Source organism: Phocoena phocoena, chromosome 2 (assembly GCF_963924675.1).
Source record: "Phocoena phocoena chromosome 2, mPhoPho1.1, whole genome shotgun sequence".
Classification (NCBI taxonomy): Eukaryota; Metazoa; Chordata; class Mammalia; order Artiodactyla; family Phocoenidae; genus Phocoena; species Phocoena phocoena.
Window position 1 is genome coordinate 1533195 of NC_089220.1, and position 12216 is coordinate 1545410.

A 12216-nucleotide genomic window follows, 5' to 3' on the forward strand; every position below is an offset into this window, starting at 1 on the left:
GTGTTTGAGGGGAGCAGTGCCTGAGTGGAGAGCTGATTGGCACTTTGCCCTCAGGAGTGGAAATGGAGCAGGCAGCCAGGTAGCTGGGATAGTGCTTCCCAGAGTTCCTCTCTCCACACTCCAAAACCGGTGCTTTCACGGTTGACAGGTGTCCTCTTGTCAGCTCCTGCTGCTCTGAAGGTAGCTCTCAGGAGGCAAGGTGCAGGCTTCAGCAGCTTCGCCTGGTGGGATGGGTTAGGAGGACACGAGAGGCAGAAGGGTACTGCCACTTCTGTGGGCGTTGTGATCAGTGGTCTCAGGTGAAAAGTCTCTTATTTACAAATCCACACTTTTTTTTTTTTTTAACCAGAGTGCTTAAAGGTCAATGGTTGATCTGTACGATGCCATGATTTCAGATAATGATTTCCTTGTTCTCTCAATTAACAACACACAGTGCATGGGAGAGGACGTGTGCCCGTGTTCCATGCTTGCTTACGTTACAGTCTTAGTAGTGGTGGGTCAGGGGTCTCCGGAGAACAGAATCAGTTCTGTGTGTACATGTGTGTAGAGACTGATCAGCCGGCTGACTGTAAGGAACTGCCTCATGCGGTTGTGGAGGCAGGCACACCCCACATCTGCAGGGCTGGCTGGCAGCCTGAAACCCAGGGAGCTGTGGATGTTGCAGCATGAGTCTGAAGGCAGTCTAGAGGTGGAATTTCCTCTTCTGAGGACCTCAGTCTTTCTCTGTAAGCCCTTCAACTGATTGGATGCAGCCCACCCACATTATGGAGGGCAATCTGCTTTACTCAAAGTATGTTGATTTAAATGTTAAAAATACCGTTACAGCAACATCTAGACATGTTTGACCAAATATCTGGGTATCACAGCCTAGCCAAGTTGATAGGTAAAATTAACCGTCACAGATGGCTACATAAATATTACTTCTTATTCCATCTGATACTTCAAGGGATCTCCCTGAAGAAGTTGGTGCTTCTGCAGAGATGTGTCTCCAACCCAAAGGTTTTAGGCACCTTTGAACAACTGTCAAAATCATGGACGCTTTCTCCAAAATGACACATGCTCATGCATGCAGAATCTTGCAAACAATTGTAGGATGGGTATGGCTCTCTCAGAGCCTGTCTGGGGAACTCTAAGGGTCAGTGTTTCTCTAGTCAGATCCCTGTTTTGCAGGCTTTTGTTGTTGGGCAGTGTCACGTGACCAGTGTCATTGGCTGTGGCCTGGTGTCCTTGCTGAGAACAGCAGAGCTGCCTTCAGGGAACTGGTCAGAGTCTCACCTGGTTCCAGACCCTATTACTTTGTCCTGCGTGGCTCATTCAGTCCTTAAAACAACGCTTATCCTGAATTTTCGGACATGGGCACAGAGGCTCAGAGATGTTGCATCACTTGCCCAAGGCAGCCCAGCGAGTAAGTGGCAGAGCAGGATTTGAAGCCAGGCTCAGAGCCCAGGCTTGACGATGCCTCTGTGCCCACCCAGGGAAGGGAGTGCATCCCCAGGTGAGAGGGTTATGTACACAGAGGGGTCCTGAGGGGTTGCTCTGTTACACACTCGGCTCCTGGTTTTATAACTCACAAACAGGTAGGTGTTATCACAGAGCATCACTCATGTGGGACTGTGGGTTCAGGCCCTTTTTTGAAGTCTTGCCCTTTCCAGATACTGATCTTCTAGGGTGATGGAGCTTCCTACGTATGAACTGTTGAGTGATGGGCTCAAATCTGAGCAGTCGGTCATACTAGGCTTACAGTTAAAAGAACTTAACTGAGGATAATCTTGACTCTGATTTCTTCCCATTTTACAGCTGAGCCGTGTGAATGGCACGTCGTCGCCACAGTCACCCCTGAGCACGCCTGGCAGGGTCGCTGCGGTGGGGCCTTACATCCAGGTTCCCAGCGCCGGCAGCTATCCTGCCCCCGGAGACCCCATAAAGCCCCAGTCTCTCACTATCGCCTCAAGTGCTGCCCACGGAAGATCCAAATCCGGTGAGTGGCCTGGGTCCTCTTTCGGGGGGAGAGTGAGCAGGAAGGGGGACTGTGGGGGGAACAGTGGCCTCAGAGAAGACTCCCACGTTGCACCCAGCCTCTGTGATGTGTCCTCCAAGGCACTTTGTCCTCTAGGGCAGCATTTGGGGAGCTGTGTGCCACCACAGTAATGATGATCCTAAAACAAGAACAGGTTCTCTTTTTTGGACTCAGTGTCCTTACTGTGTGGCTTCTTAAAACACAAATTAGTTAAGACCTGAGCCTCTCCCGCCACAGGTTTTGTTTGCCTGTGAGGGTGCTCACTGGCGGCAGGGGACGCGTCACTGTAGCCTGGGCTGCCGCTCGTCCTCACGCTGCGGCCCAGGCAGAGGGCTGCCTCCACGTCAGCAGAGCCTGTAGCTGCTCTGCCTTCCCTACCCAGCATGGTCTCTGTCCACCAGAGAGTCCACAGACCACCCCTTTGGCTCTTGGCCACCCTGAATCGTGCGGTGTGACCGGACTCGGGCCCCAGCGCCGAGCCGGTGCGTAGCTGTCCCGATGACATGGAGCCCCTGCGGCGCCCCCAGCTTCCTAGCCGAGCGCAGGCCCAGGTCTCCACGGAGACTCTGCACTGTGTGCTCAGAGGAAGACGGCTGTGCTTTAAACTGATGCATGAGATGCCAGGGCTCCTTGGCAGTGAGACTTTGTATATGACAGGGCTGCCATGCTGGCCCATCACACACGGAATCACAGAGCACAGGTGACATGCCTGACAGCAGTAGTGCTGACTGGGTCAGGGCTACATTTTGAGGACGTTTTTCCAGGTTTGGTGGTAGATTTGTGCTGGTCTTTCGTTTGGTCCCTTTGAGTTCTCTTGCCTGGCACCTGGTCTGAGCAGCAACACCACTGCTGCCCCCCGCTGGAGGACCCGGGGCTTGCTCTGACCCATGTGGGAGGAGGTGTTCCCAGTCCTCGTGGGCCACGTGCCCAGCTCAGATCTCTTCGTGGCTGTGTCTCAGAAGCCACGTGGAGTACGTGGTCGGCATGAAACTCTAATTGCAGCTTTCTTTGATAAGCTGTTATTTATAGTTTGAACCACCCGATGGTGGGAGTATATATTCAGCTATTGCCGATGGCAGATAATTAGCACAGCCGGCTCCTTCTCTGCTTAAATATCTCAAACCTGCCCCGAGCTGAGGATGGCTCGAGTTTCCCCTCTTCTCTGTGGGTGTGTGCTAGGCCGCCTCACAGAGGCTGCTGGGAGAAGACCCCTCGCAGGGCCGGGAGACCGTGTCCTCCGGAGGTTCAGCAGTAGCCTCGCCCCTTCTCTGCTGTGGGGTGAGTGGGCGCAGGAGACCTGTGTCACCCCCACGTTGGGGGGCAGTATCTCGGCCCAGATGTAGAGCCGGTGTGAGAAAATCTCCCAGGGGAGACTAACTGTGCTGTCGGCTGTCCTTCTGGTTCCCGTGTCACACAGATGGCCGTGGCAAACCCAGAGTGACCAGCTCGTGGGCAGTGTCAGACCTCGACGTTGGGCCTGACTGTGGCTCGTCACAGCGCCCCACAAGCCCGTTTGCGAACCGTATGTTGGCCGGCAGGTCCGGTGGGAAGCTCTGGTGACAGTGCCAAATCAGCCGTGGCTGTTCTTCCAAACTGACAAAGGCCTGCTCCTCGCATTCAGGCTTGAGACAGAAGCCACATATATGTTAATTGGTCCCCACCTTCAACCGGTGTGAGATTTGGGCTGGGTCGAAACACCAGATCATCCTCAGGAAGGGTTGGACAGGTGCTGGCCCAGCAAGGGTTTTTTGGTTTTGTTTTTACAAAATTAAGATGATTTTCTGAGTTCATTATGAGGGTTTTAGTTTTATCTTCAGTACAGGAATCTCCCATCATACTTACAGATGATTTTGTCCCTTTATAATAATAATAAATGGTCTTCCTTCTGTACCTCCTGCCTCATCCTGAAGAAAGAAAATTCCTAGTCCCTGTCCAGTCCCTTTGCGCCTGATTTCTGCGAACTCTGCCATGGCTGTGGGATCTGAGGAGCAGCTGGGGGCCGCATTTTATGTGATCCTGAGAGAGGCCGGGGACTCTAGCCCCCACGGCCAGCCCCATCCTCCCTCCTGAGTCAGCAGCAGGCTCTGTCCATCTTCCCCTCAGCCCGGAGTTTGCACCTCGGTGCGTCCTTGGTGAGCCTGTGCATCTCTGGCCCACACACCCCCCGGCCTGATACAACCAAGGGGGTGTGAAAGCACACACACTTCTGGCCCGGAAGAGGCTGATGGGCCACACAGAGCAAAGCGATGGTTTTGACTAAGGCCTGGGAATGCGTCACCAGGGCCCTAGCAGCGGCCTGGAGCCTGCAGTGGTTTCCAGCCATGGAGGAACTGAGCCAGAGTAGCAGTGGACACAATGGGCTGGCCGTGCTGCTGCCAGAGAAAGATTTGGCTTAGGAGCTGTCGCTGCTCGGGCACTCAGAGGCCCTCTCATCCTCACTGCGCTGACGCTGCCTTGTATGGCTGTGTGCAGAGTGGATTTGAGAGTTTGCTCTTCCTGTTTTGTGAGTCGCAGGTTTGGGCTCAAGCACAATTGCTGTAAGGGAGGGTGATTTCCCGTGCTGGCAGATGGGAGGAGAGGCGAGGGTGTGCTACTCTTACAGGAGGGCCCAGAACAGTGCCCCTGGCTGCTTTCCCTCCCATACGGCTGATGGCTGGGAGGGTTCCCACTCCGGTCCAGCCCTGTACCGCTGCGGAGAGAAGCAGGGGCCTGAGGCGGGCTGAGATCTAACCCTGTGGGCTCACTGTGAGTGGGCCTGTGTTACCAGGGAATGCTTCTGCACCCTTTCTCAGTTTGGAAGACGCTATGTTAAAAAACATACCTTTTCAGTGGCTGTCCTGAAAATGCTGGGTTGACTGGCTTTCTAATCACTGCAACAGAATAATAGCCTGCTACTCCAATCACTGGGAACTTGTACTGTCCTCCTGTGATCATGAATTACTTTAAGAGGGTGGAAATTTCTAACAGATTAAAGTCAAATCTTTCTTTTAATACTAGAAGCAGTACAGGTCAAACCTGTTATGAAGTCAAAAGATGTCTTTTTTTATATTGCTGTCTGTATTTGTAAATAGTGTTTGAAAACCAAGTGCCGACGCTTATGTTATTCATTGGTGTCGATGTAATGGCTTTGACCTGTATTTCAGTGGGCGCTAAGAATGTTTCTGCAATCCTCTGGCCCCTCGCCCGGGCTGGAGCAGCCCTGTGCTTGGTCATGGAGTCTCTGCACACGTGACCGCACGTGGGCACTGGTGAGGCGGTGCCGGCAGAGGCCGACCTTGGTCGTCCTGCCGCGCGGCAGCCGGTGTGTGTGGGGGGCGCCTCCTGGTCATGGAGCTCCATCAGAGCATGGTGTTCCAGAAGGTGATTTTTGCTTCTGGCAGGGGGTTATTCTTACGTTGGTTCAACTAATTTCAAGAAAAATTTTACTTAAATTCTGTGTTCTTTTCAAGCCAATGATGGAAACTGGCCAACATTAAAACAAAATTCTAGCTCTTTGGTGAAACCAACGCAGATCGCCAGTGTGGACTGGAAGGACCCGAACGTGGAGGGGCCTCTCAAGCAGGGGGCCGTCTCGAGCCAGCCTATGCCCTTGTCAGCCTTGGGAGCCCCGGAGAAGCTGGTAGGCCGTTTGTCTTTGTCACAAAACACAAACAAGCTCCTGAGTGACTACATCCTTATTTAGCCTTCGTCTTTATCTAAGTGGTAGGAAGTGTCACGAGGCAAATTAATCCTGTTGGTGTCCAAATCATCCCCAAGTCCGAAGGAGTTCATGGACGCTGAGCACGAGAGTGGGGTACAGGTGTGAGGCCTTTGGTCAGGGTCGTTCACCCTGCTGTTCACCCCCACGGCGTGCCCCGTGCCTGGTCACAAGCCTGTTTGAAGGATTACAAGTCCTGCTTTGTGCTCTTGTGACCGTGGATGGAAACGTGCTTGACTTTTCAAAGGATGACTTTGTCTTTCTTTTTAACACCTAAATTTAGGGCATCGAGATTGGTAAAGTGCCACCTCCCATCCCTGGTGTCGGCAAGCAGCTGCCCCCGAGCTATGGGACGTACCCAAGCCCTGCACCTGTGGGCCCAGGCTCGACAAACTCCCTGGAGAGGAGGAAGGAGGGCAGCTTGCCCAGGCCCAGCGCAGGCCTGCCCAGTCGGCAGAAACCTGCACCGCTGCCCCCTGCGGCTGGCCCCCACCAGCCAGGGTCCTCCCAGCAGATTCAGCAGAGGATTTCTGTGCCACCAAGTCCCACGTACCCACCGGCGGGGCTGCCTGCCTTTCCAGCTGGAGACGGCAAACCTGAACTCCCACTAACTGTGGCCATTAGGCCCTTCCTGGCTGATAAAGGGTCAAGGCCACAATCCCCCAGGAAAGGACCACAGACAGTGAATTCAAGTTCCATATACTCCATGTACCTCCAGCAAGCCACGCCACCTAAGAAATACCAGCCAGCGGCGCACAGCACCTTAAATAAGTCGGTTAAAGCAGGTATGGTGGGTTTGCACTCTCCATCTCTCGGGGTGAGGAAATCGTACTTGAGAAAATGCCAATCCATATCCTTACTTTTGGGCCACGTGCTGTTTAGGATTTTACATAGAGTGCGGCCTTGGGTATCTGTGTGAGATGGGGGTAAAACATGACATGCATAGAGCAGTTCTGCAGGTGGACCACAGCTCTCTGACTTCCTGTCTGAGCGCCCGCCTGCCCACATTTCTCAGTAAATCCAGGTCTCGGAAGGCTGGCACTTTGGAATTTCCTCTTTTCCTCCTGCTTCGTAGTAACTTGTACAGGACCTATCTGGAGAGCTGGCGTAGTAGGAGCTCTGCCTGGATCTGATCCCCCTGGCCTCCTAGCAGTAGCTGAGCCAGGCCCCTAGGGGGTGATGCGAGGGGGGACGGTTTTGCTGCTTTGGGATCCTTTCCCAGAGCCCACAGGGGAGAAGAGCCCTGGTTTGGGTGCGGGAACATCAGCTCCGGGCCTCCTGGGGAGGCAGGTGTGAGCACAGAGCCCAGTTGCCCGCATACGGAGGCTGACGGTGATTCCTCCCTGTGCGGCAGGATCCTGGGCATCTGGGCGGGGCTGGGGCTTCTTCAGACGTTCTTGGGCGTGGGCTGCAGAACATTTCTAGAATCTAGTTTGAGAATCCCTAGGCAGGCCAGGCCACCCTGTGCCCAGAGATCTCCCAGGTGGATACACCAGCACGGGCCTGTGGCAGGCCCTGGCCCACGGGGGAAAGGCTTGCCGGGGCCACCGGATGAGCCTTCCTTTCTGAGGTGGCCTGCGTTTTACATCATTTGGCTTGGTCCCAGGTCACGTGGGTTCTCCTTGGCCAGGAAACAGTGAACACCTGTTTAGGGCAGGAAGGCAGGTTTGCAACCTTTTGTTCTTTTTCATTTGAGAAAGACCCAGTTCTGTAAAAACTGATAAACTAGAGACACTCCACCTTCCAGAAGGAGTTGGTGGGGTTCTGTGAGCAGCAGGTTCCTTTGGGATTGAATATGGGGACTTAGCACCCTCAGTGGCAGATGACAGTCTCTGTAGGAGCCCATCTCTGTGTCGTCAGAGGTGCCCGGTGAGCAGGCCCCAGACGCCACAGGCTGCTGAGGTGGGTGTCCTCTGTGTCTCCCCAGTGTACGGTAAACCCGTTCTGCCCTCCGGCTCCGCATCCCCGTCGCCGCTACCGTTCCTTCATGGGTCGCTGGCCACAAGCGTCTCGCATCCCCTGCCGCCTTCAGAAAGTGCTGAGAAGGAGCCAGAGCAGGACAGCCCTGCCGCCCCCGGAGACGGGGCCGCCGTGGAGAGCCTGCCGCGGCCGCTCAGCCCCACCAAGCTCACGCCCATTGTGCACTCGCCATTGCGCTACCAGAGCGATGCTGACCTGGAGGCCCTGCGCAGGAAGCTGGCCAATGCGCCCCGGCCCCTGAAGAAGCGCGGCTCCATCACGGAGCCAGAGGGCCCCGGCGGGCCCAACATCCAGAAGCTGCTGTATCAGCGCTTCAACACCCTGGCTGGGGGCATGGAGGGCACCCCCTTCTACCAGCCCAGCCCCTCGCGGGACTTCCTGGGCTCCTTAGCCGACGTGGACAATGGGAACACCGCTGCCAACGGGAACCTGGGCGAGGCCGGCCCCACCCTGCCCACGGCCCCGCTCCCGGCCGAGCCTGCCCCCGCCTCGGATGCCAATGATAACCGGCTCCCTTCCCCCGAACCGGAGGGGCCCATCTGTCCCCTGAACACCCACCAAACGGCTGAGCCTGCCGAGGACGACAACAACAACGTGGCCGCAGCCCCGCCCACTGAGCCGCCGCTCCCCCCATCGCTTCCCCCCGCCGCGCCCCCGCCGGCGGCCCCTACGGTGGGTGCCGCCCCGGACCAGGGCCACGGCTCCCTAGTCACCCAGCCAGTGCCTGTGGGGGGCGTGCCTGCGTCGGGGCTGCTGGGAGCAGTGGGGCTCATCCGGGGCACGAGGCGCGGTGGCCTCTTACCAGAGAGCCAGCCTGGGGGCCCGAGGCGGCCCTGAGGAAGGGCAGCCATGTGGGGATCAGAAGGGCGGGCGGGCAGCAAGGGGAAGGAGAACCTTCTAGACAGAGCCCTGGAGGGAGGGCAGTGCTGCAGGAGGAGAGAGGCAGGTGGGGGCCCTCACGGCTGGCGGGGCGGAAGCAGTTGGGCTCGGCTGTGACCCCCCCCCCGCTTGCTGCCCCTCTCGGGTGCCCATGGTACAGCCCGGCCCCTGAGGCAGAGACACCCTCCGGAGCCACTCGGGGCTGCGGGTGAAGCTCTGCCTTGGGCTTTCGGCCCTCCCCTCTTCCCCGCTTCCCCCCGGGCCTGCTTCCGTGGGGTCACCCTGAAATCCAAAGCTTCCTCCCGATAGAGCAAACGGACCAACCTGAAGAAGCCCAACTCAGAGAGGACGGGGCACGGGCTGAGGGTCCGCTTCAACCCCCTGGCACTTCTCCTCGACGCCTCCCTGGAGGGGGAGTTCGACCTGGTGCAGAGGATCATCTACGAGGTGAGTGGGCGGGCGGCCGCAGCCCTGGTGGCCCTGGGCAGGGCTGGGGCTCACGCGCCCTTTGTCCTAGGTGGAGGACCCAAGCAAGCCCAACGACGAGGGCATCACCCCGCTGCACAACGCCGTCTGTGCCGGGCACCACCAGATTGTGAAGTTCCTGCTGGATTTCGGGGTCAACGTGAATGCCGCCGACAGCGACGGCTGGTGAGGGCCCCGGGGCGCTGGGGTGGTGGGGAGAAGGGGAGAAGGGAAGAGGACGAGGGTGGCAACTTGCTCCCAGGCCTGCGTGTCCTCCTGGTCTTCGTTCTCGCAGGGGTTTTGTTAAAGGCTCGGCCGTGATCACGCTCTTCACGTGGCTGACCGCTGACTGTAGGCTGAGCCTCTGCTGATCCATACGTTTTCAAGCGGCCAGAAAGCCTGTGTGGAGGGGAGCCTCGCAGGCCGGCCGCTGCGCCGCAGGCCCTGTGCCCCGTGGGTCTCATCGTGAGCTTCAGGCAGCAGTCTGCAGTGCTGCGTTTGAACAGCTGTTTTTTGTATATTGTGGTGAAACACAGCCGTCACTGTCGCAGCCATTGTAAGGGACACATCATTGGTGTGAGGGACATTCGTGCTGTCGCACTGTGAACACCCAGCTTCCGGGCCGGTGTTCAGTCCGCTCCCCGCCCGCCCTTTTCAGAAACGTGTGTGTGGCCCCAAACTGTTAGTAGAAGTGAGGCCACTACACAGGCAGCAGCACAGCAGCTCGCGGGGCGCTGAGCACACAGCCCTGGGGGCCGCCTGGGACCCGGCCGGGCGTGAGCACCTCCTCTGTCCCTGCAGGACGCCGCTGCACTGCGCCGCTTCCTGCAACAGCGTCCACCTCTGCAAACAGCTGGTGGAGAGCGGCGCCGCCATCTTCGCCTCCACCATCAGCGACGTTGAGACTGCTGCGGACAAGTGCGAAGAGGCGGAGGAAGGCTACCCCCAGTGCTCCCAGTTCTTACACGGTGCGGGGCGGGCGGCCGGGGGTCCCCAGGGGAGAGGCCTGTGAGGGCTGAGGTGTCCCAGGGTGGGTCTCCCATCCTGTCCTGTGGGGGAGGGAAGCTCCCTTCTCCATTAGGCTGCGCTGGGTTTTCCAAGGGCTAAACAGTCAACAGGCCATCCACGCTACACCCGATGGGAGAACCTGTGGGCCCAGCCTACCTTAGACCCTAGGGACAAAGTGACAAATGAAACAGGCAATGCCCTCCAGGCCCAGCTCCCAGGACAGAGGCCTTGCGGCGCGGTGGGGCGGGGGGGGCGGCCGGCCTTCCTGGGGACCCGCAGGCGAGTCCTGGGTGTGCGCTGACTGGGTCGCAGTGGTTCCGTCCCTCTGGTGGTGAGTGCTTCCCAAGAGCAAGTCCCGCGGCTTCTTCAGTCATCGACTTTTGGGAGTTTGTTCTGCGTGTGGGCTATAAGTTTCACCTTAAGAAACGCCTTTTAGAACAACACTGCATTGCTTCTGGACACAAAGATTCCGCCACGGTCCTCTTGCTGGGACGTGGAAGGGACTGTTGGCTTTAAGCAGAGGGTGGCAGCTGGCCTGGCTTCTGACCGCTCCACTGCGGCCCCCGCCGGGCTGCCCAAGGACAGCAGCGTGTCCCTTCTGGTCCTGCTGTGGGGCTTTCTCTGCAGCCCGCCCTCCATGGAGACCTGACCGTTTGCTCTCCCGTCCCAGGGGTGCAGGAGAAGTTGGGCGTGATGAACAAAGGCGTGGTGTATGCTCTGTGGGCTTACGAGGCCCAGAACAGTGACGAGCTGTCCTTCCACGAAGGGGATGCCCTCACCATCCTGAGGCGCAAGGACGAAAGCGAGACGGACTGGTGGTGGGCTCGCTCTGGGGACCGGGAGGGCTACGTGCCCAAAACCCTGCTGGGGGTAAGCACTCAGCGCGGCACCTGGGGCCCCGTGCCGGAGCCAGCTGTCCCCTCTACCTGCCCGTGGGCGTAACCCGGGCTCCAGTCCTGCGGGCGGGAGACTGCCTTTCTCCAAGCCTCATGGGAGCCGTGGGGGGGGCATCTGCCGGAGCCCCCCAACAGGGGCTGCTCACAGAGTGCTCTGCTCGTGGGGTCGGTAATGGGGTGGGGACAGGGCGACTGCAGGCTGCTCCTGATGGTTCCTCAGACCCTCGGCAGGGCCGTGCCTTTGCTCTCATGCTCTGTGCCCGGTGGGGCTGGCAGATGCTTTCGTGACACAGTCACTGGACACCGTGGGCCTGCCAGGCACCTTTAGGGGCCTTACAGACATAGTGTCAGCGTCGAGTGCCCTGAGGGGAAGAGGAATGGGGGTATCCTGGGAGTTGGGAAGTTCCCCGTAGGAGGGTGACAAGCTGAACTTCGGCCTGAAGGAGCTGGTGTGCGGACTTCTGAGGGCAGCCTGGCCTCTGGAAGGGGTTCCTGCCCAGTGGGTCGTCCCCTTGTCCTAACTCCTGTCCCTTGCTTCCCAGTTGTACCCACGGATCAAACCCCGACAGCGAACACTGGCCTGAACTTCCCTTTGGAGCACCGCACGGGCTTTCCAGCGACGAGGAGCCACTGAAGAGATGATTCTGCCATTTCCCCGGGAAGCTGAAGCTAGAAATGGCTTTACTGGTGCTCCCTTTATCAGACAGCGTCCACAATGTGAAAGCCCAGCAGGTTCTAGGTGAGGCCCTTTCTCTGGTCTGCCCGCAGCTGGGAGAGAGACATTCGCCTCCAGGAAGACCGACTTTTGCCAGTTACTGTAAATCCAAATAAATACCCAGCTTTCTAAACAACTGCCCCTGTTGCCAGTAAGAAGCCCTGTAATTAACCCCTGGTCGGTTGCCAAGGAAGACGAATGCTGTCACACACTTGGGCCCCAAGGCCGTCGTCCCTCATTCCCGGTGTCACCCCAGCCCCAACAATGAAAACTTGCAGCTGCCGTGAGGTGCGTCCCCTCACTAGAGCCCTGCCCTCACGTTGACTAGAAATCACAGAAACCCGGGCACCTTATTCATCCTCACCACATGCGTTTCTTCATCACCAAACGAGGCCCCGTGTGGAGACTTCTGTCCAGCAGTGGTGCCTGGTGTGTGGGCTCCACTTCCTGTTCCAGGCCTTGGTCTAGGTCACCGACGGGCCGTGGATGCGAGGGACCTTAAAATCAAGTGACACGTGGTCAGGAGTCTCAGTGCAGCACTGCCTTCTCTGCAGGCTTG

At 57.8% G+C, this 12216-nt stretch overlaps 1 protein-coding gene across 1 annotated transcript in view; it reads left to right on the plus strand.

The window, feature by feature from the left end:
• Window positions 1-11526, plus strand: part of PPP1R13B (protein phosphatase 1 regulatory subunit 13B) — a 52753-nt gene extending 41227 nt beyond the window's left edge. Inside the window, exons 8-16 of the mRNA XM_065870935.1 lie at window positions 1798-1978; window positions 5467-5636; window positions 5998-6499; window positions 7642-8366; window positions 8883-9020; window positions 9091-9224; window positions 9840-10006; window positions 10717-10916; window positions 11485-11526. Coding sequence (XP_065727007.1) covers window positions 1798-1978; window positions 5467-5636; window positions 5998-6499; window positions 7642-8366; window positions 8883-9020; window positions 9091-9224; window positions 9840-10006; window positions 10717-10916; window positions 11485-11526 — 2259 coding nt within the window. The remainder of the gene's footprint in view (window positions 1-1797; window positions 1979-5466; window positions 5637-5997; window positions 6500-7641; window positions 8367-8882; window positions 9021-9090; window positions 9225-9839; window positions 10007-10716; window positions 10917-11484) is intronic.
• Window positions 11527-12216: the final 690 nt, after the last annotated feature.